Source organism: Xenopus tropicalis, chromosome 5 (genome assembly GCF_000004195.4).
Source record: "Xenopus tropicalis strain Nigerian chromosome 5, UCB_Xtro_10.0, whole genome shotgun sequence".
Lineage (NCBI taxonomy): Eukaryota > Metazoa > Chordata > Amphibia > Anura > Pipidae > Xenopus > Xenopus tropicalis.
This window is the reverse complement of record NC_030681.2, coordinates 153,372,608-153,400,303: the sequence shown is the minus strand read 5'-3', so window position 1 is coordinate 153,400,303 and position 27,696 is coordinate 153,372,608. Positions and strand designations below refer to the sequence as shown.

The window sequence follows — 27,696 nt, the reverse complement described above, 5'->3', positions numbered from 1 at the left end:
CTGTTTGTGCTTTTAAATCTGCCCAGGGATTCAAGGTATTTGCACATCCAATGATTTTGCTATTGGAGCGGCTCCTGTAGAGGTGAGTTCTTATAACTGTAAGTATAATATTTACTGTCTATAATCATTAAAATAACATGATCCCAAGGCTGGGGATGTGCAGATACAATGTGAGTGCAGTTATGAGCCAGAGGTGGCGCCGGGGGGGTCTCTTCCTCCCCCACCTTGAGTGGAGCTGGAGCAGGTTGGGCCCCACGTTGCTCCTCCTCTCATTCAATCCATGGACAGAGCGGAGCATCTCCCACACTGAGCCACTTCCATGTATGTGGAGCTGCTGCTGCCGTCCCTCCTGCCTTTATCCTGGATACAAACCCTGCATGGAGCGGGAATACCCAGAACCAACACGGACAGAAAGTTTGGGCTTGGAGACCCCGGAGCCAAGGGATAGGGAACCAACTCCTATGGGTGCTCTCTTCTCCCAACACTTTAACCAGGATCTCAGCTCATTTGGCACCAACAGGATACTCCGTCCTCTCTATCTGATCCATCAGCCATAGAATAAACATTATATGGACATAGAATAAACATTATATGGCTCCACGGATCTTTCTCATCCAGACCGGACTTTTGTAGGAAACCGGTAAGTTCTAATTAACTCCATAACGATTTGGAAGAGTAAGTTTAAGCTATAGGCTGGTTCTGATCCAAACCACCGTATGGTGGTTTGGATCAGAACCAGCCTATAGCTTAAACTTACTCTTCCAAAGAGTATATTATAAGTATAAACTTACTCTTCCAAAGAGTGTATATTTCCAAGTGCTGATACAGGTAAAGCATCTGTTATCCGGGAACCTATTATCCAAAATCAAATGATTCAGAATTTTAAATCAATTCCTAAATCAGTACCTGTACTTGATCCCAACTAAGATATAATTACCCCTTATTGGGGGCAGAACAGTCCTATTGGGTTTATTTAATGGTTAAATGATTCCCTTTTCTCTGTAATAATAAAACAGTACCTGTACTTGATCCCAACTAAGATATAATTACCCCTTATTGGGGGCAGAACAGCCCTATTGGGTTTATTTAATGGTTAAATGATTCCCTTTTCTCTGTAATAATAAAACAGTACCTGTACTTGATCCCAACTAAGATATAATTACCCCTTATTGGGGGCAGAACAGTCCTATTGGGTTTATTTAATGGTTAAATGATTCCCTTTTCTCTGTAATAATAAAACAGTACCTGTACTTGATCCCGACTAAGATATAATTACCCCTTATTGGGGGCAGAACAGCCCTATTGGGTTTATTTCATGGTTAAATGATTCCCTTTTCTCTGTAATAATAAAACAGTACCTGTACTTGATCCCAACTAAGATATAATTACCCCTTATTGGGGGCAGAACAGTCCTATTGGGTTTATTTAATGGTTAAATGATTCCCTTTTCTCTGTAATAATAAAACAGTACCTGTACTTGATCCCGACTAAGATATAATTACCCCTTATTGGGGGCAGAACAGCCCTATTGGGTTTATTTCATGGTTAAATGATTCCCTTTTCTCTGTAATAATAAAACAGTACCTGTACTTGATCCCAACTAAGATATAATTACCCCTTATTGGGGCAGAACAGCCCTATTGGGTTTATTTCATGGTTAAATGATTCCCTTTTCTCTGTAATAATAAAACAGTACCTGTACTTGATCCCAACTAAGATATAATTACCCCTTATTGGGGCAGAACAGCCCTATTGGGTTTATTTCATGGTTAAATGATTCCCTTTTCTCTGTAATAATAAAACAGTACCTGTACTTGATCCCAACTAAGATATAATTACCCCTTATTGGGGCAGAACAGCCCTATTGGGTTTATTTCATGGTTAAATGATTCCCTTTTCTCTGTAATAATAAAACAGTACCTGTACTTGATCCCAACTAAGATATAATTACCCCTTATTGGGGCAGAACAGCCCTATTGAGTTTATTGAATTGTAAAATTATTCCCTTATCTGGGAAACCCTGGATCCTGAGCATTCTGGATAACAGATCCCGTACCTGTACAATGTATCACTGCAGAGTGTTGCTCATTTATCCCTATAACTGTGGGGGCATCTGGGTTTGTGCCGCACTGCTGACTCCCCGCATTGTATTAACCATCTGCACACACGTTACACACACACGTTACACACACGTTACACACACACGTTACACACACGTTACACACACATTACACACACACATTACACACATGTTACACACACGTTACACACACATGTTACACACACGTTACACACACACGTTACACACACTCATTACACACACACAATAGTGGCAGCCACTGCTTTCTGTATTTAACCCTTTCAGCACACAGGCAGCCTGCCCTAATGGATACAGTTAGGAACCTTATTAATGGTGGTGGGGGGTTAAAACATCAGGACATTAAGTTCATTAAATTGATAGTGTCCAATAGAACAAAGATATAAAAGATCCCATTTAGCTCCAGTGGGAAAGCTTCTTGTTGAGTGACAATAAAATCGCTGTGATTATTAAAGGTTTCCATACATTACACTGGTCGCTCCCGGGGGTGAGTATATAAGGGGCAGATACACATACACCCCCTACAGGAACACTCTGTAACCTTCAGGGGCCCCCGAGGTGCAGTAATTAGCGGTAGTGGGGTTCATAGTTAGGGAGGTGCAGCGCTAGGGATACAGATACTGATACAGAGCCGGACCCCATCGGACTCACTGTAGGACTTTGGCTGCCAGTGGGATAAATGGTCTCACAGGGAACGGAACCTGAGGAACAAGTGTTTCCCCCACTGACTGCCCCCCGCGCTGCCGGCCCTCCTTCCTCAATATACGCAGAACCTGGAAAACAAAAAAAAAATCTATCTATCTATCTATATCTACCTATCTATCTATCTATCTATCTATCTATCTATCTATCTATATCTACCTATCTATCTATCTATCTATCTACCTATCTGTCTGTCTGTCTATCTATCTATCTATCTATATCTACCTATCTATCTATCTATCTATATCTATCTGTCTGTCTGTCTGTCTGTCTGTCTATCTATCTATCTATCTGTCTATATCCACCTATCTATCTATCTATCTATCTATCTATCTATCTATATCTACCTATCTATCTATCTATCTATCTATCTATATCTATCTGTCTGTCTGTCTGTCTGTCTGTCTATCTATCTATCTATCTGTCTATATCTATCTATCTATCTATCTATCTATCATCTATCTATCTATCTATATCTATCTATCTATCTGTCTATATCAATCTGTCTGTCTATCTATCTATCTATCTATCTATCTATCTATCTATCTATCTATCTATCTATCTATCTGTCTATATCTATCTGTCTGTCTATCTATCTATCTATCTGTCTATATCTATCTATCTATCTATCTATCATCGATCTATCTATCTATCTATCTATCTATCTATCATCGATCTATCTATCTATCTATCTATCTATCTATCTATCTATCTGTCTATATCTATCTATCTATCTATTGATAACTCAATCTATCTCTATCTTTCTATCATCTATATAGCATCTATCTATTTATTTCTCTCTCTCTCTCTATATGGCTATACATACAGATCTATTGATCTCTTTACTTCTGTCTAACTATTATTTATCTCTTTATCTCTCCCTCTCTCTCTCTCTCTCTCTCTCTCTGTATATGGCTATACATACAGATCTATCTATCTATCTATCTATCATCTATCTATCATCTATCTATCTATCTATCTATCTATCTATCTATCATCTATCTATCATCTATCTATCATCTATCTATCTATCTATCTATCTATCATCTATCTATCTATCTATCTATCGTCTATCTACATATGGTTATACATACAAATCTATCTATCCATCCCCCATCTCATGTAGCTATCTATCACTCTTATCTGTCTGTCTGTCTATTTCTCTCTATCTCTCTCTCTACTACGGAGCAGCCTCCTGTACAGACCTGGCATTTCATTTCCCTGATATAAATGGCCGTTGGGGGGGGGGGGGGGGGGTGTAGTACAACTAGACACTGACACATGAATTATCTCCTTATCACTTATCTCAGGTATCTCAGATACAGATGCGGCTGCTGTTGAACTATAAGGTCCGTTGAGCCCAATAATCTCTCTTATTACCCATATGAATGGGCCGGCAGCTGGAGGGGTAACTATCTGGGGTAACAGGAGATATCACTGTAGGGTAACTCTGTGGCTTTAACCCATTCAGTGCCTTATGGGTGCCTTCCTCTCCTCATCTCATTCAATTACAGATCAAAAGAGGGATGTTAAAGCTCTAGGGTGCAGATATGGGTACCCCAAAAGGGAATGTAAATTCTCCTGCCCCCCCCTATAATTACCTATTACAGTTGACAGAAAGTTAACTATTGGGAATACCGTGTGTACTCTAATAGCTCTGATTCTTTAACCCTTTCCGCTGCACAGTCCATTCACTTAACGAGTTGATTAATAGACTTCCCAGGAGTTGGCGGTTACCCCTGCAGCGCAGACACGATGCTACAGTTGCACAGTGTGTGTTGTTTGCCTCGGTGCCAGGCTGAAATAACTGGTTACAAATCATCCGGTTTTCATGGTAACGCACCGGAGCCGGTGATTAATTTGATTTGACGTCTGATCAGCGAATTCTCCGGCTTTCAGGGAATATAAAGGTTTCTCTGATGGCTGGAAAACTCACTCATTTCTCTCCTTTGTGCTGTGATCCATAAGCCTTTAATCCAGTGACAGGTAAACTGCTGCCGTCCCTTGGGGGGGGTTATTGGGAGTTATAGTTCTACCCCCCATTGCCAAATGGTTAATGTGTAGATGTAATGTGTTTCATATTAAATGAAAGAAGGTTTCCCCCTGAGGTGCAGATAGGGACACTGTCATGATTTCAGCCAACCTATTGTTTCTCCTACTCCCATGTAACTGGAGGAGTCCCAAGCCGGACTTGGATTTCTTACTATTGAGTGCTATTCTGATACCTACTGGGAGCTGCTATCTTGCTCCCTTCCCATTGTTCTGCTGATCGGCTGCTGGGGGTGAGGGGGGTGATATCACTCCAACTTGCAGCGCAGCAGTAAAGTGTGCCTAAATCTGAGCTTTCAGCCAGCGCTACACATTAGAACTGCTTTCAGCCAACCTATTGTTTCTCCTACTCCCATGTAACTGGAGGAGTCCCAAGCCGGACTTGGATTTCTTACTATTGAGTGCTATTCTGATACCTACTGGGAGCTGCTATCTTGCTCCCTTCCCATTGTTCTGCTGATCGGCTGCTGGGGGTGAGGGGGGGGGGATATCACTCCAACTTGCAGCGCAGCAGTAAAGTGTGCCTGAGTCTGAGCTTTCAGCCAGCGCTACACATTAGAACTGCTTTCAGCTAACCTATTGTTTCTCCTACTCACATGTAACTGGAGGAGTCCCAAGCCGGACTTGGATTTCTTACTATTGAGTGCTATTCTGATACCTACTGGGAGCTGCTATCTTGCTCCCTTCCCATTGTTCTGCTGATTGGCTGCTGGGGGTGAGGGGGGGGGGGGATATCACTCCAACTTGCAGCGCAGCAGTAAAGTGTGAGTGAAGTTTATCAGAGCACAGGTCACATGGCTGTTGCACCCTGGGAAATGAAGAATATGGCTAGCCCCATGGGAAAAACACAAATCTCTTGTGACAAAGCTATATACACAGAGTGTTCTAACCACCAAAGCACCATTAGTAGTGAATAGTGCAGTTGGCAATGGGCTGCTGTATGTTCAAGCTTTAAAGGACAAGTGAAATATAATTGTTTGCATAATAAAAGAAAATAAAATTCTTAGCAACTTTGCAATATACATTCATAGTTTTTGAGTTATTTGTATATATAATTGCTATTAGAAGCCGTGTCTGCCCCTTTCTATTCCCTGCCCTGGGGGCTCTGACTGAAACAATGTAACACAAGGCAGCAACCTGACAGACCTGACTCGCTGGGGGAGACTGACCCCTGAAACAGTGTAACACAAGGCAGCAGCCTGACAGACCTGACTCGCTGGGGGAGACTGACCCCTGAAACACTGTAACACAAGGCAGCAGCCTGACAGACCTGACTCACTGGGGGAGACTGACCCCTGAAACAGTGTAACACAAGGCAGCAGCCTGACAGACCTGACTCGCTGGGGGAGACTGACCCCTGAAACACTGTAACACAAGGCAGCAGCCTGACAGACCTGACTCGCTGGGGGAGACTGACCCCTGAAACAGTGTAACACAAGGCAGCAGCCTGACAGACCTGACTCGCTGGGGGAGACTGACCCCTGAAACAGTGTAACACAAGGCAGCAGCCTGACAGACCTGACTCGCTGGGGGAGACTGACCCCTGAAACAGTGTAACACAAGGCAGCAGCCTGACAGACCTGACTCGCTGGGGGAGACTGACCCCTGAAACAGTGTAACACAAGGCAGCAGCCTGACAGACCTGACTCGCTGGGGGAGACTGACCCCTGAAACACTGTAACACAAGGCAGCAGCCTGACAGACCTGACTCGCTGGGGGAGACTGACCCCTGAAACAGTGTAACACAAGGCAGCAGCCTGACAGACCTGACTCGCTGGGGGAGACTGACCCCTGAAACAGTGTAACACAAGGCAGCAGCCTGACAGACCTGACTCGCTGGGGGAGACTGACCCCTGAAACAGTGTAACACAAGGCAGCAGCCTGACAGACCTGACTCACTGGGGGAGACCGACCCCTGAAACACTGTAACACAAGGCAGCAGGCTGACAGACCTGACTCGCTGGGGGAGACTGACCCCTGAAACACTGTAACACAAGGCAGCAGCCTGACAGACCTGACTCACTGGGGGAGACTGACCCCTGAAACAATGTAACACAAGGCAGCAGCCTGACAGACCTGACTCGCTGGGGGAGACTGACCCCTGAAACAGTGTAACACAAGGCAGCAGCCTGACAGACCTGACTCGCTGGGGGAGACTGACCCCTGTAACAGTGTAACACAAGGCAGCAGCCTGACAGACCTGACTCGCTGGGGGAGACCGACCCCTGAAACAATGTAACACAAGGCAGCAGCCTGACAGACCTGACTCGCTGGGGGAGACCGACCCCTGAAACAGTGTAACACAAGGCAGCAGCCTGACAGACCTGACTCGCTGGGGGAGACTGACCCCTGTAACAGTGTAACACAAGGCAGCAGCCTGACAGACCTGACTCGCTGGGGGAGACCGACCCCTGAAACAATGTAACACAAGGCAGCAGCCTGACAGACCTGACTCGCTGGGGGAGACCGACCCCTGTAACACTGTAACACAAGGCAGCAGCCTGACAGACCTGACTCGCTGGGGGAGACTGACCCCTGAAACAGTGTAACACAAGGCAGCAGCCTGACAGACCTGACTCGCTGGGGGAGACTGACCCCTGTAACAGTGTAACACAAGGCTGCAGCCTGACAGACCTGACTCGCTGGGGGAGACTGACCCCTGAAACAGTGTAACACAAGGCAGCAGCCTGACAGACCTGACTCGCTGGGGGAGACTGACCCCTGTAACAGTGTAACACAAGGCAGCAGCCTGACAGACCTGACTCGCTGGGGGAGACCGACCCCTGAAACAATGTAACACAAGGCAGCAGCCTGACAGACCTGACTCGCTGGGGGAGACTGACCCCTGAAACACTGTAACACAAGGCAGCAGCCTGACAGACCTGACTCGCTGGGGGAGACCGACCCCTGTAACAGTGTAACACAAGGCAGCAGCCTGACAGACCTGACTCACTGGGGGAGACTGACCCCTGAAACACTGTAACACAAGGCAGCAGCCTGACAGACCTGACTCGCTGGGGGAGACTGACCCCTGAAACAGTGTAACACAAGGCAGCAGCCTGACAGACCTGACTCGCTGGGGGAGACAGGCCTTTCCAACATTGTTGCTGCTTTCTATAGCAATTACATTTACACACAGCAGCGCTGACAGTCTGGGTATCTGGTGTTATAGATATATATGATATAAAGGGAAAGTTTTGCACTTTTGTATGTTTCAATGAGAGCGAATCAGCTTACAGCACGGCTGACTTGCAAGGGTTAATTCCTATGGATTTCTATATGAACGCTCTTCCCTCTCCCTCGCAGGCAGCCTTCGCAGAGCAAAGAGAGGATAATAAAAGCAGATAGAGCCGGGTCCCCCAAGGAGGCCGATTGCATTTGACGCTTCAGCACCACGGAGAGCCCCAATCCGACCGGAGACAGCAGCTTCAGCACCACGGAGAGAGCTCCCCCCGCCTAATGGACAGCAGGATTCTCCGAGAGCAGCACTTAGCGGGCCGGCCCCCAGCACCTTTATAAAAATATAATGCACTCTGCCTGCCCGCTGCATGCTTGCTCCGCTTAGCGCCCCCCCCCCCCCCCCGAGAGCTTTCCCACAACAAAACTTCCAACAAAGTACTAAAGCGCTGCATCTGGGCGCAGCATGGAGAACTGTATGGGCGGAACGCTATCCATTCTGTGCTGGATGATCACATTCACAACAGGTAAGGAGCTGCCGCTTCATGTGTTACCCCTGGGGGGCAGTAAATATGGCGCTGTGGGGGGGGGGGGGCCATCATGATATAAATAGTGATGAGTGAAATTTTTCGTCAGGCAGGGATTCACAGCGAATTTCCATGTTTCGACATTGGCGGATTGGTAACCTGAGTTGAGAAGAACTGGGCATGCTCAGTAGCCAAGGGCCAAAGCAAATTCCTAAGGGAGGGGGGGCGAGTGGGTTAGAGGAGGAGAAGGGGTGCTGCAGCCTTACTATTAACCTTTGAGCAACAGGAGTGGGGGATATTTAAAGATTACATTTTTTTGTGGGGGGTTTATATGACCTTTAAATGTTTCAAACCTCCTAAACGCCTGATCAATATCACAACTAGCCCCACAGGGTGTCCAGGTCTCCCTTTAATTTAGTAGCCAAGGTGCATTCTCATTGGCTACTTTGGTCATAGTTTATTGGCTACTTTGGTCATAGTTTATTGGCTACTTTGGTCATAGTTCATTGCCTACTTTGGTCATAGTTCATTGGCTACTTTGGTCATAGTTCATTGGCTACTTTGGTCATAGTTCATTGGCTACTTTGGTCATAGTTCATTGGCTACTTTGGTCATAGTTCATTGGCTACTTTGGTCATAGTTCATTGGCTACTTTGGTCATAGTTCATTGGCTACTTTGGTCATAGTTAATTGCCTACTTTGGTCATAGTTCATTGGCTACTTTGGTCATAATTCATTGGCTACTTTGGTCATAGTTCATTGCCTACTTTGGTCATAGTTCATTGGCTACTTTGGTCATAATTCATTGGCTACTTTGGTCATAGTTCATTGCCTACTTTGGTCATAGTTCATTGCCTACTTTGGTCATAGTTCATTGGCTACTTTGGTCATAGTTCATTGGCTACTTTGGTCATAGTTCATTGGCTACTTTGGTCATAGTTCATTGGCTACTTTGGTCATAGTTCATTGGCTACTTTGGTCATAGTTCATTGGCTACTTTGGTCATAGTTCATTGCCTACTTTGGTCATAATTCATTGGCTACTTTGGTCATAGTTCATTGGCTACTTTGGTCATAATTCATTGCCTACTTTGGTCATAGTTCCAATGGCTACTTTGGTCATAGTTCATTGGCTACTTTGGTCATAATTCATTGGCTACTTTGGTCATAGTTCATTGGCTACTTTGGTCATAGTTCATTGGCTACTTTGGTCATAGTTCATTGCCTACTTTGGTCATAGTTCATTGGCTACTTTGGTCATAGTTCATTGGCTACTTTGGTCATAGTTCATTGCCTACTTTGGTCATAGTTCATTGGCTACTTTGGTCATAGTTCATTGGCTACTTTGGTCATAGTTCATTGGCTACTTTGGTCATAGTTCATTGGCTACTTTGGTCATAGTTCATTGGCTACTTTGGTCATAGTTCATTGCCTACTTTGGTCATAGTTCATTGGCTACTTTGGTCATAGTTCATTGCCTACTTTGGTCATAGTTCATTGGCTACTTTGGTCATAGTTCATTGGCTACTTTGGTCATAGTTCATTGGCTACTTTGGTCATAGTTCATTGGCTACTTTGGTCATAGTTCATTGCCTACTTTGGTCATAGTTCATTGGCTACTTTGGTCATAATTCATTGGCTACTTTGGTCATAGTTCATTGCCTACTTTGGTCATAGTTCATTGGCTACTTTGGTCATAGTTCATTGGCTACTTTAGTCATAGCTGCCAGTTGGCTTTCCGGTGCCGCATCTGGAAAGGGGTAAAGCGAGGCAAACTGCATAGATGTCAGAGGCTTGTAGGGAAAGGAACCTGTTAATGAAGCCTGTCTGTGTCTGGCTGAGTGCCCTTTGCTTTATAGATGCCCCTGTTACTGCCTCCTGTTCATTAACTTCCTGACCTCGGGGCTCATACGGGGCTGTATATCTGTCAGTGAGTTTATATCGGCCCGGCCTGGGTCAGTCTGTGGGGCTGATGGATGTTTCTCTTATTAATTACATTTCTGCTTTTATTGGTCAGAGTCAGGCATAGTAACCTGCCCCCGTAGCTTTATTATTAACCCAAATATGCCCAGAAGCAATTACTGACCTACTGGCTGCTACAGTGCCGGGAAATCTGTAGTACAATATGGGACCCGATAAGGGGTCTTTCCGTAATTTAGATCTCAACTGAAAAATAATTTAACCATGAAATAAACCCAATAGGGCTGTTCTGCCCCCAATAAGGGGTAATTATATCTTAGTTGGGATCAAGTACAGGTACTGTTTTATTATTACAGAGAAAAGGGAATCATTTAACCATGAAATAAACCCAATAGGGCTGTTCTGCCCCAATAAGGGGTAATTATATCTTAGTTGGGATCAAGTACAGGTACTGTTTTATTATTACAGAGAAAAGGGAATCATTTAACCATTAAATAAACCCAATAGGGCTGTTCTGCCCCAATAAGGGGTAATTATATCTTAGTTGGGATCAAGTACAGGTACTGTTTTATTATTACAGAGAAAAGGGAATCATTTAACCATTAAATAAACCCAATAGGGCTGTTCTGCCCCCAATAAGGGGTAATTATATCTTAGTTGGGATCATGTATGTATGTGTATGTGCAGTGAAGCAGCGACTGTCAGGCACAGAATGGGGGGGGGGGGGGGCTATACTATTAGTAGGGCAGGCATTGGCGGATGAGGATATTGAAAATACAATTGCTACTGGGATCCGGCTGGGATTATCCCCATGTAGCGTGGGTTTATTTGGGCTCTTGTGTTACTGCCTTCTTAGTTCAAATAAATATATTATCCCAGTATCCTCATAAACCTGCTGCGTATATTCAAATTTATACAAATTCTATGCAGTTTTCCATGTCAGCCGGAGTCATAATAAGCATTCTGTAAAAATCATATTCTACATTGTGCAAGTCATTGCGTAGTGTTATAGTTTCTCTAATGTCTAATGTTTGCTTATATACAGGGGCCCAGAACATTCCCTCTCTGTATATTTGTATTTATACATATGGGTAGGAGGTGCCATAGTGTTTCCCTTAGACAGTACAGTATGGGGGTACAGCTTATTGTGTGCCCAGAACATTCCTTCTCTGTATATTTGTATTTATACATATGGGTAGGGGGTGCCATAGTGTTTCCCTTAGACAGTACAGTATGGGGGTACAGCTTATTGTGTGCCCAGAACATTCCTTCTCTGTATATTTGTATTTACACATATGGGTAGGAGGTGCCATAGTGTTTCCCTTAGACAGTACAGTATGGGGGTACAGCTTATTGTGTGCCCAGAACATTCCTTCTCTGTATATTTGTATTTACACATATGGGTAGGAGGTGCCATAGTGTTTCCCTTAGACAGTACAGTATGGGGGTACAGCTTATTGTGTGCCCAGAACATTCCTTCTCTGTATATTTGTATTTATACATATGGGTAGGGGGTGCCATAGTGTTTCCCTTAGACAGTACAGTATGGGGGTACAGCTTATTGTGTGCCCAGAACATTCCTTCTCTGTATATTTGTATTTACACATATGGGTAGGAGGTGCCATAGTGTTTCCCTTAGACAGTACAGTATGGGGGTACAGCTTATTGTGTGCCCAGAACATTCCTTCTCTGTATATTTGTATTTATACATATGGGTAGGGGGTGCCATAGTGTTTTTCCTTAGACAGTACAGTATGGGGGTACAGCTTATTGTGTGCCCAGAACATTCCTTCTCTGTATATTTGTATTTACACATATGGGTAGGAGGTGCCATAGTGTTTCCCTTAGACAGTACAGTATGGGGGTACAGCTTATTGTGTGCCCAGAACATTCCTTCTCTGTATATTTGTATTTATACATATGGGTAGGAGGTGCCATAGTGTTTCCCTTAGACAGTACAGTATGGGGGTACAGCTTATTGTGTGCCCAGAACATTCCTTCTCTGTATATTTGTATTTACACATATGGGTAGGGAGCTGCTATAATGTTTTTCTTGTATAAACTAAATATATGTTACAGAAATAAGCTACTATGTAACCGTGCCCTTTAGGCTCCTGTGGGGCTATAAGGTGCAATTGTAAATAGGGGGAAGGAAATAAACCAGGGGAAAACAACAGACGTAATTATGTCCCTTTTCCATTATTATTATGCTCTACAGTAGCGCCCCCTTCTGATGGAACCATATTGGTGCCCTCTGATGGCTACAACATAAGGACAAGTCTGTAAGAGATTAGTCATGTGACCATCAATCATTAAAAGAGGACTGGAGACAATAAACCATAGGCCATTTGGATCCATTAGGCCCTACGGATCCTTCCAGTAATGAGGAGCTGTCACTATGTGTGTGTGTTAAATATCTAATCCCATAATAATTCACATTATGTACCGGGAACCCCTGACCCCCAACTTCGCCGCTTCGCTGTTTATAAAGTCCGTGACACTCGCAGGTTGTTTTATTGTTCCAGCGTCGTTTGTGAATCATTAAATCACTAAAGAGTCACCTTGTCTCTTAGGGGCCACATTTGATTGGCCAATTAGACGCCAGGAATATCGTTCCATGACTTGATAATTTGTACAGGGCAGTTTGGAACATTCCGCAAGATCACGGTATTGATCAGAAAAATATAAAGAAAAGAAATGACTTGAAAGATGAGTCTGGAAAGTGTATGAGAGAGATGTACTCACAGGGGCCAATTACACGGTGCTGAGGGGGGTCTGAGGGCCAATAAGAGGGCTCTGCTCATCAGAACATAATGATGCCCTTGGGAGAAAAGCAGAATGGCAAGTGAAGAGCACTTGGGGGTGATTGGGCCATTGAGGCTTGAAGGCTGGACGGAGAGCGCTGGGGTGGGGGATAGAAATGAGCCGTAGGATTAGGAGAATAAAGGTCCCCATACACGGGCCAATTGTAGCTGCTGATATGGGTCCCTTGGACTGATTCGGCAGCTTATTGGCCCATGTAGGGGCAGGAACGAGGGATTGGGGACCACATTGGCTTGTTGATGCTGTCCCCGAACCGACTGCCCCATTGCCTCCAATATAATTCGATCGTTCGCCTACACGCTCCCCGATATCTCCCACCCATAGGTGGGGATATGGGGTGAAGATCTGCTCGCTTGGTAAGCGAATCTTAACGTGTATGGGGACCTTAAGATGTGAGTAGGGATGGGGGAAGATGTGTATGTAACGTGTATGGGGGAAGATGTGAGTAGGGATGGGGGAAGATGTGTATGTAACGTGTATGGGGGAAGATGTGAGTAGGGATGGGGGAAGATGTGTATGTAACGTGTATGGGGGAAGATGTGAGTAGGGATGGGGGAAGATGTGTATGTAACGTGTATGGGGGAAGATGTGAGTAGGGATGGGGAAGATGTGTATGTAACGTGTATGGGGGAAGATGTGAGTAGGGATGGGGGAAGATGTGTATGTAACGTGTATGGGGGAAGATGTGAGTAGGGATGGGGGAAGATGTGTATGTAACGTGTATGGGGGAAGATGTGAGTAGGGATGGGGAAGATGTGTATGTAACGTGTATGGGGACCTTAAGATGTGAGTAGGGATGGGGGAAGATGTGTATGTAACGTGTATGGGGACCTTAAGATGTGAGTAGGGATGGGGGAAGATGTGTATGTAACGTGTATGGGGGAAGATGTGAGTAGGGATGGGGAAGATGTGTATGTAACGTGTATGGGGACCTTAAGATGTGAGTAGGGATGGGGGAAGATGTGTATGTAACGTGTATGGGGACCTTAAGATGTGAGTAGGGATGGGGGAAGATGTGTATGTAACGTGTATGGGGACCTTAAGATGTGAGTAGGGATGTAGCAAATCTTGGCCAAATCCATAGATGTGAGTTTATCTTATTTTATCCGGGTCCAGCGGAGATAGATGAGTGATGGGATTGGGACTGAACCCCCATCAACCACATCGTTCCCAGTTATTATCTGGACACTGTGGGGACTCGAGTTGCCCCTGAGAACAAATAATGTTTCTATAGTATAAGGATATTTATGCTGCATAATTGTAACACAATCCTTAGTGTTCTTGGCAGTTCCACATGTTTTTTACCCACAATGTACTGGGTTTTCCCAGAATTCCAACTGCTTTGCACTAATGCTGCAAAATGTGTGCCAATGGTTCCCTAACTTTAAGGGGTGGGGGGTGCCAATGCAATATGTCAGCTACTTGGCCAGCCTGATTGGTTGCTATAGGTAACATCGCCATTGATGTAATATGCCCGTAGTGTATCCATCAGGGCCCAGAGCCCCAGTACCATATCCCGTGTCAGAACCTTCAATACTGGCTACTTCATGTTCATTTGTAATATTCCAACTGGGTTTAAAATTGTACCCCCCCACCGGTACACAGTATATCCATCTATATTTACTGCACGGTTATGGGGCTCAGTTATTGCCACTAGGTGACATAGTATTGGTCATCCAGGGCCAATAATTATAGCTTGGCTGTACTTACCCAGTCCCCCCCCTCCCCGTGCTCCTTTCCCCTATCTAACCTGCCCTTCATGGTATTTCACCCTGTCCCCTCCCCACATCTACACCAACCTCACTGATATCTCATTGTCTTCTCCAGTAGGCGACTCCACCAATCACAATCAGTTCTGTGACCACTTCCAGACTCTCACCCTACCTGACCTCTCGCTGTTCCGCTTGATTGCAGGGAAAAGCCATGATTTATACATTTCAATGGAGTTTCGATTTGCTTCTACTTCCCATCCAACTCTGGCTGTGCCAATTGACCTTTAAATCATTAAAAACCTCTTGTTTCCTTCCCTCACGTGACTCTCCCACGCGCTTTTTATTTTCTCTGTCTACAAAAGCCTAATCATTTCTGTATGAATTTTTTATGGAACTGACTCACTATCCTAAGCTCTAAACAAAGAGATGCGTCGCGGTGGGATGGTTTTTGTTTTTGGATATTTGACAAAAGTGCTGCTGAGAAGCGAATGGGAGCCGCCTTGATTTATATTCTTCTCTTGGGCTGTGTATACCGTGGGGAGAGAGTATAGTTGGAGTGTTATGGCGCATTAAGACACCAGTAACTCCCACCATTACCAGATCTTTGGCAAATCTTTGGTTGGTTGTGGTCAAAGAGTCACTGTTTGCAATGCAATGAAAAGGCCTCCAGCTGTGCTCAGCAGAGAGAAGCCTGTAGCATAGCATTGCAGATGTCATTCCTTAGCAGAGTGCGCATAAAATAAAAGCGCTAAGGGTATCATGAAATGGAGAGAGAAGTTCTTGGTTGTTTGGAGGCCTCTGCATTCCCCTTCATTGCTGATTGGGAGTTGGAACTAGGAAATGTGTTTGATCTCTTGCACAGGCAGTGGGGAAGAACAAGCAAGGGTATCAACAACAGGAAGGGGTATCAAGAACAAGCAAGGGCATCAGGACAGGAAGGGGTATCAAGAACAAGAGACAGTATCAAGAACAAGCAAGGGCATCAGGAACAGGAAGGGGTATCAAGAACAAGCAAGTGTATTAAGAACAAGCAAGGGTATCAAGAACAGGAAAGGGTATCAAGAACAAGCAAGGGCATCACTATCAAGAACAGAAAAGGGTATCAAGAACAAGCAAGGGTATCAAGAACAGGAAAGGGTATCAAGAACAGGAAAGGGTATCAAGAACAAGCAAGGGTATCTCTATCAAGAACAGGGAAGGGTATCAAGAACAAGCAAGGGTATCTCTATCAAGAACAGGGAAGGGTATCAAGAACAAGCAAGGGTATCTCTATCAAGAACAGGGAAGGGTATCAAGAACAAGCAAGTGTATCAAGAACAAGCAAGAGTATTAAGAACAAGCAAGTGTATCAAGAACAAGCAAGAGTATTAAGAACAAGCAAGAGTGTCAAGAACAAGCAAGGGTATCAAGAACAAGCAAGGGTATCAAGAACAGGAAAGGGTATCAAGAACAAGCAAGAGTGTCAAGAACAGGAAAGGGTATCAAGAACAAGCAAGGGTATCAAGAACAGGAAAGGGTATCAAGAACAAGCAAGGGTATCAAGAACAGGAAAGGGTATCAAGAACAAGCAAGGGTATCAAGAACAGGAAAGGGTATCAAGAACAAGCAAGGGTATCAAGAACAGGAAAGGGTATCAAGAACAAGCAAGGGTATCAAGAACAAGCAAGGGTATCACTATCAAGAACAGGAAAGGTATCAAGAACAAGCAAAGGTATCAAAAACAAGCAAGGGTGTCAAGAACAGACAAGGGTATCAGGCTGAATCTGTCACAGCACATTAGGCTGGAGAATGCTGATGAAGACTGAAGCCAGTTCTTAGAAACATGGCACATTTTCAGCACAAGAGTGAGGCCGACCAATCGGATGGAACAGTATTCGCCAGCTTTGGTTAATCTTCGTCAGGGGCAATTAATCAGGCATGCTGGGAGCCAGACTATTGTATATGAAAAATATAGAAAGAAAGGAAGATTTTAGAAATCACAAGAAGGGGAGACAAAGGTTTCAAATATGTTCTTGTATATCTGTTTCCTTGGTAGAACGGTCACACCCAAACACTTGCAGCCCCACCTCTTCAGAAGCTCAAACCCAAGGACCTCATTTATCTTTGGGCCCATACAGTACCCAGGATGCAACACTGCTCTCCCACAGTTTGGATGTGCACATTTCCAAAATCCAATTCCATTCAAAAGGCCATTGATCCAAAGAAGGACACTGAGTGTTTTATCCCCGACCCACTGTCTTTTCTCTGCAGGGAAGCGATCATTTTTAGGGTATAGTTCTCCTTTAAAGCTCACATTATACTCCATCTCTAATATTGTCACAAAAGCAAATATCTCCTAAACAGAAAACTGCTTTTATTCACTAATTAGATTTTTACAGATATATATTTATTTCCTGAATGTTATCTTTATCTCCGAACTTGCTCTTCATCCAGAAGGTTTTAGCTTCTTGTTTCCTTCTAAACAACCTTCCTTTGATTTCTCTCACCCCCCGACATGTCTCCCCCACTCAGTCCCTCATCTCACCCAACCCTTTTTATTACAACGCTAACGTCCCCCAGCATTTTGCATAGAGAGCGCCCCCTTTAGGTGACATAGGGAGACACAAAAGTCTACTGAAACATTTCAGCCGGTGGATAAACCATTAATGCTGCTCTCGGGAATCTCAATCTCTAATGTCTAAGGATAATCACAAAGGAAACCTAACAGAAAAGGTAACATTGATTGGTCAGATAGGTTGTAATTCCATTCGATTAAATGTATTTATATAGGCCAGTGGTTGTTTGATACGTGCAACGTACTTTTAACCCAACAGCCTGATTTATAAGGAGAGGCTAAAACACTGGGACAGTCAGGGTGGAGGACAAAAGACAAATACAAGGAGTTTAGGGTTGGTCCTGCTTTCATTTCCCTCTATAGAAGTAGGGGTAGGTAGCACTAGATAGGTGCCTACTGTATAGGGTTTTTATTGATATCCATATTGATTATGGATTTCCTGAAGGGGGCGATGGAGAAGCAGAACTGTTTGCATCCGGAAGTATTTGTTGCTCCTGGTGGTATGAAGAGCAAAATCCATTGTAGCAAACTTGGCATGTCTGGAAAACTCCAAGTCCCACGGAAGTACAAGGTCTAATAACAAAGTTAAAGCTCCTAGAAAGGCTGGAAGAAGCCCAATGTTACCTGAACAGTGGCCCCGTGTGAGTGAGCCCAATGGAGTCCACAAGTATAGAAAGTATAGAAGCCAACTGCAAGCAGAATAAGGGTGGCCAAAGTGTTCTCAGATGGAATACAGTGCTTGGCCAGCTCTCTAATAATTGCCGTCACCATACTGTTTACAGGGGTTCCGGCACGGCCAATAGACTGCTTGCATCGGAACTGCCACAGGTAGTATTTAAATGCCAATACAATGACGTAAGTGTGGTCTGAAGAGTCCTTGCCAAATGGAGCACCAAGAGCCCCCCAGCCGGAGCCCTAAACCGTTTCTTCTTGCTTAGAAAACCACTTGCTTAGACCTATTATGTTTGATTGAAACTGTCTTATGGCTACAAATAGAGGGCAAATTAACATGGAGATTAAAGAGCCATGACAAATGGCTGAGTTATTTGAAGGTGCGGAAACGCTGGATAATCAGGGAGATAAAGAGAGATCTTATTCCTGCAAAGCCGGGTTGCTCTGAAGATCCATCGACACGTGGGTATTACAGAGAGATAATACTTTGCCGATAGATTGTATCTATATAGCTTATTGCGTGTATAATTTATACATTCTGCATGGCACTGTGCTGGCACGTTACAGCCACTCGCCTTCCCAGGGCTTGGGTACGGCTTCAGTAAAAGTCGCCTCTTTGGCTGAGTTATTTTTGGGCTGCAATAGTTCCATGAAGGCTTAATTGTCTATCTAGTTGGGGTTGTCTTGATCCCTTAGCAGTTACATAGTTATGTTGGGTTGAAAAAAGACCAAAGTCCATCAAGTTCAACCCTTCCAAGTGACCCCCAGCGCCCACACAAGGAAGTTCTTCCCCCCCCAGCTTTATGGATCTGGAAAAATATGGTTCAAAGTGCAAAGAGCGACACGATTCTGTGGGTTATAGTATTTGCACCCATAGTGGCATCTACTGGGTGTGTAGTTCAGCCACATCTGGAGGGACACAGTCATAAAAAGACTAAAATAACTCCTGCCCAGACAAGGTGCCCAAAAGGCAAAAGGGTCAAATTGCACTTGGTCATAGTTAAAGCTGCCTTTGGGATATGTGAATGAAGAGGGTGGGGTTACGTTGCTCGTATTTAGTATAGTGATTTGATAAGGTCTTAAGGTGGCCATACACGGGAAGATTTGCTCATCTGGTGAGGTTTCCAAGCTATGGCCACCTAAAAGTGGGTGATATCGGGCTAATTCGATCATTTGGCCCTAGAGCCAAACAATCAAATTACAATGACGAGTATAGTCAACATTGGATCAGGAACTGCATCAACGGGCCAATGCAGTCCCTGATCCGAAGGAAAATCAAACCTGCCCAATTGAGATCTGGCCAATTTTAGGCCCGATATTGGTCGGGTAGTCCCATACACAGGCAGATAAGGTGGTGAATCAGTCTAAAGGACCCAAAATGGCAGCTAAAATCTTCCCATGTATGGTGGCCTTTACTACAGCACTGCTCCAAGGCCAACTTGCAGTTTTGTATAGATCTAAAGTGTAATGGATTTACATATATATATTCCTACACTTCCCCTACTATATCCCTGGGTGGGGGGGGGGGGGGGTTGTTTATCAGCTCTGGAGCTGCTGCCAGGACCCATGGCTTTAATCATTTCAGTATGTTCCCCCAGTTCCTTTTAGCAGATTACCGTGATGTTCCGGGCCGTGCCGGCAGTAGCGGTGCCATTCGGATGATTATATATCAGCATTTCTGAGATTGGGAGTTCAGCCTGCGCGGCCAAAAATACCTTCCCAGGGCGAGTAATGGGATTATGTGCCGTACAGATACGCAGCCAATAAGCAATTTCCCCGCTCAGATCAGCCTGCCAGCGGCTTCGGCAAACGGACTGCGTCGGGTCCGAGTCGCCATATCTGATCCACTCACTGTCCTATTGGGCAGAATATTCCTTACTGGTCTGGGAATGGGGGTCCCAGCAGGTTAGGGTGCAACTTCTGCACTGGTCAGAGTAACGGGGTGCTTATATCATTAAACGTGCAGGGATATTCATTGTAAAAGGGCAAATTAACACACAATGTATAAGTGAATCTTGTATTTTCCACCCTTCAGTGCCACTAATGGGCTTATTTATCAGTTTTTGAGTTTTCTAAATCCAATAAACTCGCATAACGAATGGTCGCTTATTTATTAATAAGGAAAACTTGTTTGGATAAAAAAAACTTGAATATCTAGAATTTTTTTGCATTTAAGAGCTCTAAAAACTTGCAGAAATTCGAGTTTGAGAATACGGCCTGACTTTGCCTATGGCAACTCCCATTGACTTCTATAGAAACTGAATGGCAATAAACACCTATCACTGCTACTTTAAAGTAACAGTAACACCAAAAAATGAAAATGTATCAAAGTAATTAAAATATAATGTACTGTTGCCCTGCACAGATCTGCTGATCGGCCTGAAAGAAGCATTGGGCCTGGGCAGCAGAAGGACATCTAGTGGCCAGTCAAGGTATAGCAGGCCCAGACGCTTAGCGGCACCTGGTGTTCTAGTCCCGCCCACTTGAGTTACTGGCTTCCTGTTGCCTCTCCTGTAACTGCCATTAGAGTGTTCTAGTCCCTCCCCCTACTTAAGTAACTGAAGCAGTGGGCAGGGCTAGAACACTGTGATGGCAGCATACAGGGAAAGCGAAAGGAAGAAGCAGTGGGTGGCACTGAAGAACATTTAGGGGGTCAAAGAGTCTTTATATACAGCTGGGAGCTGGGGGAGAACAGTCAGAGAAAGGGACAGGGAGACTTTAACTGAAGGTCAAGCTCACCGGTAGGGGCCCGGTGGCCTTCACTCAAGTAATAGGTGCAGTCTATGCCTATCCCTTATACCCTGCCTGCTGATATCCAGCCCCCCCATAATCGCATTCTCTGCTCCACAGTGTCCTGCATGGAGAGAACAAGGACTCACGCGGAGGAGCGACTCTTCAAGCGACTCTTCACTGGATACAACCGGTGGTCCAGGCCCGTCCCCAACACCTCCGACGTCGTCATTGTCAAATTCGGCTTATCTATTGCTCAGCTGATAGATGTGGTAAGTGAACTGGCGGCTGTCGGTAGGGTGCAGGGATATGGGGGGTTGCAGGGAGTTGGGGGGATGCAGGGAGTTGGGGGACTGCAGGGAGTTGGGGGGATGCAGGGAGTTGGGGGGCTGCAGGGAGTTGGGGGGATGCAGGGAGTGAGGGGGCTGCAGGGAGTTGGGGGGATGCAGGGAGTTGGGGGGCTGCAGGGAGTTGGGGGATGCAGGGAGTTGGGGGATTCAGGGAGTTGGGGGGCTGCAGGGAGTTGGGGGGCTGCAGGGAGTTGGGGGCTGCAGGGAGTTGGGGGGATTCAGGGAGTTGGGGGGCTGCAGGGAGTTGGGGGGCTGCAGGGAGTTGGGGGGATGCAGGGAGTGAGGGGGCTGCAGGGAGTGAGGGGGCTGCAGGGAGTTGGGGGGCTGCAGGGAGTGAGGGGGCTGCAGGGTGTTGGGGGGCTGCAGGGTGTTGGGGGGATTCAGGGAGTTGGGGGGCTGCAGGGAGTTGGGGGGCTGCAGGGAGTTGGGGGGATGCAGGGAGTTGGGGGGCTGCAGGGAGTTGGGGGGATGCAGGGAGTTGGGGGATGCAGGGAGTTGGGGGGATGCAGGGAGTTGGGGGATGCAGGGAGTTGGGGGGCTGCAGGGAGTTGGGGGGATGCAGGGAGTTGGGGGATGCAGGGAGTTGGGGATGCAGGGAGTTGGGGGATGCAGGAAGTTGGGGGGCTGCAGGAAGTTGGGGCTGCAGGGAGTTGGGGGATGCAGGGAGTTGGGGGGCTGCAGGGAGTTGGGGGGGATGCAGGGAGTTGGGGGATGCAGAGAGTTGGGGGGATGCAGGGAGTTGGGGGGCTGCAGGGAGTTGGGGGATGCAGGGAGTTGGGGGGATGCAGGGAGTTGGGGGGATGCAGGGAGTTGGGGGGATGCAGGGAGTTGGGGGGCTGCCGGCTAGACACCCTTGAATATCCAGATAATATCCCCTGTCCTTGTTCTTTTATCAGTGTTTTGGTTCACCTTTATGTTAACTTTTAGTATGTTATAGAATGTCCAATTCTAAGCAACTTTTCAATTGGTCTTCATTATTTATTTCTTATAGTTTTATTTATTTGCCTTCTACTAATTGCTTTCAAATGGGGGTCACTGACCCCGGCAGCCAAAACCTATTGCTCTGTGAGGCTCCAGTTTTATTGTTATTGTTACTTTTTATTCCTTATTATTATTATTATTATATTCAGTCCCTCCCCTGTTCGTAAACCAGTCTCTCATTTAAACCACTCCCTGATTGCTAAGGTAATCTGGACCCTAGCAACCAGGGCGTTGCTGAAATTTCAAACGGAAGAGCTGCTGAACAAAAAGCCAAATCATTAAAAAAAACCACAAATAAAAAATGAAGACCAATTGCAAATTGTCTCAGAATATCACTCTCTGCATTATACTAACACTTTAACTATTAAATCAATGTGAATAAATCAATATTGGGAAGCTGCTTAGAATTATATTGTATGTTTGGCTTTGCTTCCCCTTTAATACCGGATTGAAACGTCCGAAGTCGCTTTGAACGCGGCACAAATCTGCTGATATAAATATTACAGCTCAGCAAAAGCCACGATTCGCCATCTTCCATTTATCTGCTATAAATATTAATGCGCTTCAGCAATTTATTTATTAATGGCGGCTGCTGGGTAATCGCGGGGAGTCGGCGGGGAATCCTCCTTATTTCTACGTCCCGGAAGCCTGTTTGGGTCCGATCGGCCGGATAGAACTTTCCAAGCAGCTGAAACAGCAAATTTCTGCATTTCTTATAGAATTGAATCCAATATTGTGATTGGGGCCTGAAACGTAAATACGATTATTCTCCGGCCTTTGCTCTCTGTACTTGAGAAGCTGCGCTGCCAACGTGAGCGACTGCCGGCGGGGGGATTAGTAGTGTTTAATGGGGGCGCCGGGCTCTGGGTCCTTCATGGACTTGATTAGAATTGATTTTTAGCTGCATCACAATCTCTCTGCTTCTATGTGTTTTTTTAACAGGATGAAAAGAACCAGATGATGACGACGAATGTGTGGCTGAAACAGGTAATGTCCCCTGATATTCCCTTTATCTGTCTCACACATAGCTAGAATCTCAGCCATAAAGCAGGGCAGGACTGCTGCTTACAATGGGGGGATCAGATAGGATCTGTGCCACTGTGACAGAATGCTCTGTTATACAGATAGCTAGAATCTCAGCCATAAAGCAGGGCAGGACTGCTGCTTACAATGGGGGGATCAGATAGGATCTGTGCCACTGTGACAGAATGCTCTGTTATACAGATAGCTAGAATCTCAGCCATAAAGCAGGGCAGGACTGCTGCTTACAATGGGGGGATCAGATAGGATCTGTGCCACTGTGACAGAATGCTCTGTTATACAGATAGCTAGAATCTCAGCCATAAAGCAGGGCAGGACTGCTGCTTACAATGGGGGGGGTCAGATAGGATCTGTGCCACTGTGACAGAATGCTCTGTTATACAGATAGCTAGAATCTCAGCCATAAAGCAGGGCAGGACTGCTGCTTACAATGGGGGGGGTCAGATAGGATCTGTGCCACTGTGACAGAATGCTCTGTTATACAGATAGCTAGAATCTCAGCCATAAAGCAGGGCAGGACTGCTGCTTACAATGGGGGGATCAGATAGGATCTGTGCCACTGTGACAGAATGCTCTGTTATACACATAGCTAGAATCTCAGCCATAAAGCAGGGCAGGACTGCTGCTTACAATGGGGGGGGTCAGATAGGATCTGTGCCACTGTGACAGAATGCTCTGTTATACAGATAGCTAGAATCTCAGCCATAAAGCAGGGCAGGACTGCTGCTTACAATGGGGGGGGGATCAGATAGGATCTGTGCCACTGTGACAGAATGCTCTGTTATACAGATAGCTAGAATCTCAGCCATAAAGCAGGGCAGGACTGCTGCTTACAATGGGGGGATCAGATAGGATCTGTGCCACTGTGACAGAATGCTCTGTTATACAGATAGCTAGAATCTCAGCCATAAAGCAGGGCAGGACTGCTGCTTACAATGGGGGGATCAGATAGGATCTAAGTAATAACATTAGTGACTATGGTGCTTACTCAGCGCACCCACAAGCCCCCGCTCTCTAATGACTCTGCATTAAATCCATTTCACATCTGAGTCGGCTTCTTTATTGATATGAATTATAAATGACATTTATCTCAGAACTGAAGTCAATGTATCATTAATGGAATGTTGGGATGTGATGGGCCATTTGGAATGGTTAATAACAAGCAAGCGGTTGCTCGGGGGTTAATGCACATATTGCTGGCTCGACAGAAACTGATTTTCCTGCAACTGGGAAAATTGTTCTTTGGTCTTTTGCCAAACCAACAGATTTATATTATATTAAGTGGCCTATTAAAGAATCTCCCCAAACTGGAATATATATATCAGTAAATATTGCCCTTTTACACCCTTTCTCTTGAGCCGCCATTTAGTGATGGGCTGTGTGCCCCCTCAGAGATCAGCTGACAGGAAGTGATGCAGCTCTAACTGTAACAGGAAGTAGTGTGGGAGCAAAAGGCAGAACTCTGCCCATTCATTGGCTGATGGGGCCTAGCATGTATGTGTGCCTTGGCTTGTTTGTGTGCACTGTGACTCCTATGATCCCAGGGGGTGGCACTTAGTACTTAAAATGGCCTATTTAGGATTACCCAATGGCACATACTGCTAAACAAGTATATTTATATGAAAATGCTTTATTTAGATGGAGCAGGTTAAGGCACAATAAGGTTCTTGCATTAATGGTTAAATTCTAATTCTGCCCGGTGACAGTGCTGTAATGGAGAATTAATTGGATAAATATTTATGACCCTGTAATTGACTCTCACGCACCCCTGGGTTTTCTGATACAAACGGAGAGTTCTATGGAGAGAGACTTACATGGAACTGGGTTTTCACAACTGTTATATTAGGGGGGGTTGGTGCCGGCCCCCAGCCCGTGGGAGTGTGAAACTGACACCTTGAGGGATCCTTAGTTACCAGGATTATTTTTACCATAATAATAGAATTCACGTGTCTGCGGCAGGATATTTCATTTCTTTCTGGGTGTTTTGCCTCCCCCCTTCCTCCCCCCGGAAAGTGCTAAATACAAGGCCGTATTTACCATATAAGCACTTGAGGGCCTGCGCCTAGGGGGGCAGATATAGGGGGGCAGCTTTTAATTAAGCAAATAAGGCTTTTCTTCTGGTTCTGTGTAGCAGCCGGGAGAGAGTTGTGGTGGGTTGAGGTTCTGCTGAATCTGCCTCCCTGGTATAATGGGCTTTAATGGAAATACCTTATAAATCAGAGTTGGGTTCCTGGTCAGACTTGCAGGGTTTATTTTCTTGATAATTCAACACTACTTACCCAGGTGGTTTCAAGGTATTTGTAGTTTTATACACTGCTTATATCAGGGTCAGACTGGGCCGCTGGGACACCGGGAAAAATTCTGGTGGGCCCCGGTGCTAGCGGGCCCCGACCCTTGCCGGCACTCCCCCTGCCCAACCGTTCCTCCCCTGATGCGTTAAATTTACCCGTTCTCAGGGGAGGAAGTCGGGTGGGGGATTAGGGGGGTTAGGGGGACCCTGCGGGGGGGTTAGGGGACGCAGCAGTAGGGGGACCCTAGTGGGCCCTGCACCCCCCAGTCTGACCCTGGCTTATATAATTCATGTGAAAAAAAAGGAAAGTCGTATGATGTTGCTCTGCTTAGACCTGACCTCTCTCTTCGCTTAATTTTCTTCCATTGGCCGCAATGAACAGCGGGTGGCGCAGTTTCAGATTCGCTATTGTAATTTCCAGTCTAAAAATCCAATTGGCTGATGCCTGTCCAGCCTGTATGTGATAGGGTATCAGCTGAGCAGCTAAAGGCCATATCTTCTCCCTGCTCCCTAAGGGCCACAGGCAATCAGTGTAGTTCTACTCTGCGAGACCTCCGGTCTGTAGATAATGTGCCCCTGACATAATAATAAGGAATAATGAGACTATATCTTTAAGTCCCTGATTACATTGATCTGTAGGGAAGCCCAGGCTCCGATGACAGATGGGACATAGGAAAATATGATTTAGAAGCTCTACTCGAGCCTCACTTAGATGCTTAGACGCTGCACCTACTCTGTATCCAACGAGTAGAGCAGAACCCTATAATGGAAATGTGTTCATCCTTTGTTCAGATCTTAATGGAGAGGTTTAATCATGAACGTTGGACTGTTTGTCATGTGATGTTTAATACATTAATTGCCGAAACCTGTTGGGGCTCAACCACATGGGGCATTTAACCTGCTACTAAGGGGAGCTTGGGGTAGGAACATCATAGGAGTCGAACAAAGATGGTTATGGATTCCTGACATCTATTGCACCGTATTTATGGAATTTTTACTGCACCAACGTTCAACCAACCCTACTGTGCAATGATATTGTTACCCCCTGTGCCAAATGCCTATTGGGCACCAGTAGGGAGCCTTCTCTAGTAACTACAGTCCCCGTATATCTCTAGTTTCAGCAGATGCACAAGGCTATTAGAAATGATTATTTTCTTTTCATTTCCTTCCAGGAGTGGAACGATTACAAACTGCGGTGGAACCCAGCAGACTACGACAATGTCACCTCGATACGAGTTCCTTCAGAGATGATCTGGATTCCTGACATTGTGCTGTATAATAAGTAAGTCTCCAATACAACAAGGTGACATTGCGTCAATCTTCATCATGTTGTAGGGGGGCTTTTGGTCTCCAGTTAACCCCTATATGGCTCACACCGTGCAAAGGTGCACACTCCTGATCCCTCATAAGAATGAGCTTTCACCAGATAATGGAAGATGTTGTCTAGTAGTCACCACAGAGGGATATTAAGCAGTTAATTAAGGATTTCTTGACATGAACAAGGGAAATCTAGTGCCACCGTAGAGTAACAACATTGTACTTGAGTCCATATACTTGTGAATACTCAACTAAAGTAATTAAACTCGTGTCTTGGTGAATGTATATGATGATACCCTCCATTAACCAGTCAACATTTACAGTACCACTGGCCCGACTTGGGCTCTCTCTGAGGCCCCACCTTCAGGGCATACAAGCAGGAAGATGGACACTCTCATGAACAAACAGCCATGATCCCTAGATATGAATTTTAAATTCATAGCATTTTTGTTCTATTAAAAACATGCCATGTTCATAAAGTGCTGTTAATGGTCATCAAGGGGAGTATTTTGTGACCATTTCCTCAAAAGCACTTGAAATAGGAAAAGAGGAGCTGAGGAAAATACATCATGGATGAGCTCCCTTTCTTTCCATATGATTCACTTTTTGCCGAAGCCCCCGACAGCAAGCTCTGGGCTAAATCTTTGCTTCTAACCACAAACATCAACTGAAAACAGTAAGCTGTCCTCTTCTACCCCAAGGAACCATAACCCTGGCCATAGATGAGCTCCCCTTCCATATGAAGATCTGTTTC

The 27,696-nt window shown here is 45.4% G+C and overlaps 1 protein-coding gene across 1 annotated transcript in view; it reads left to right on the top strand.

Moving 5' to 3' along the window:
• Positions 1–264: 264 nt before the first annotated feature.
• The window catches only part of chrna2 (cholinergic receptor, nicotinic alpha 2), a 38,154-nt gene continuing 10,722 nt past the window's right edge, over positions 265–27,696 (top strand). The window contains exons 1-5 of the mRNA XM_004914941.4: positions 265–640; positions 8,156–8,553; positions 21,084–21,235; positions 23,237–23,281; positions 26,798–26,907. Of these exons, the coding sequence (XP_004914998.2) occupies positions 8,493–8,553; positions 21,084–21,235; positions 23,237–23,281; positions 26,798–26,907 (368 nt within the window). The 5' untranslated portion in view covers positions 265–640; positions 8,156–8,492. The remainder of the gene's footprint in view (positions 641–8,155; positions 8,554–21,083; positions 21,236–23,236; positions 23,282–26,797; positions 26,908–27,696) is intronic.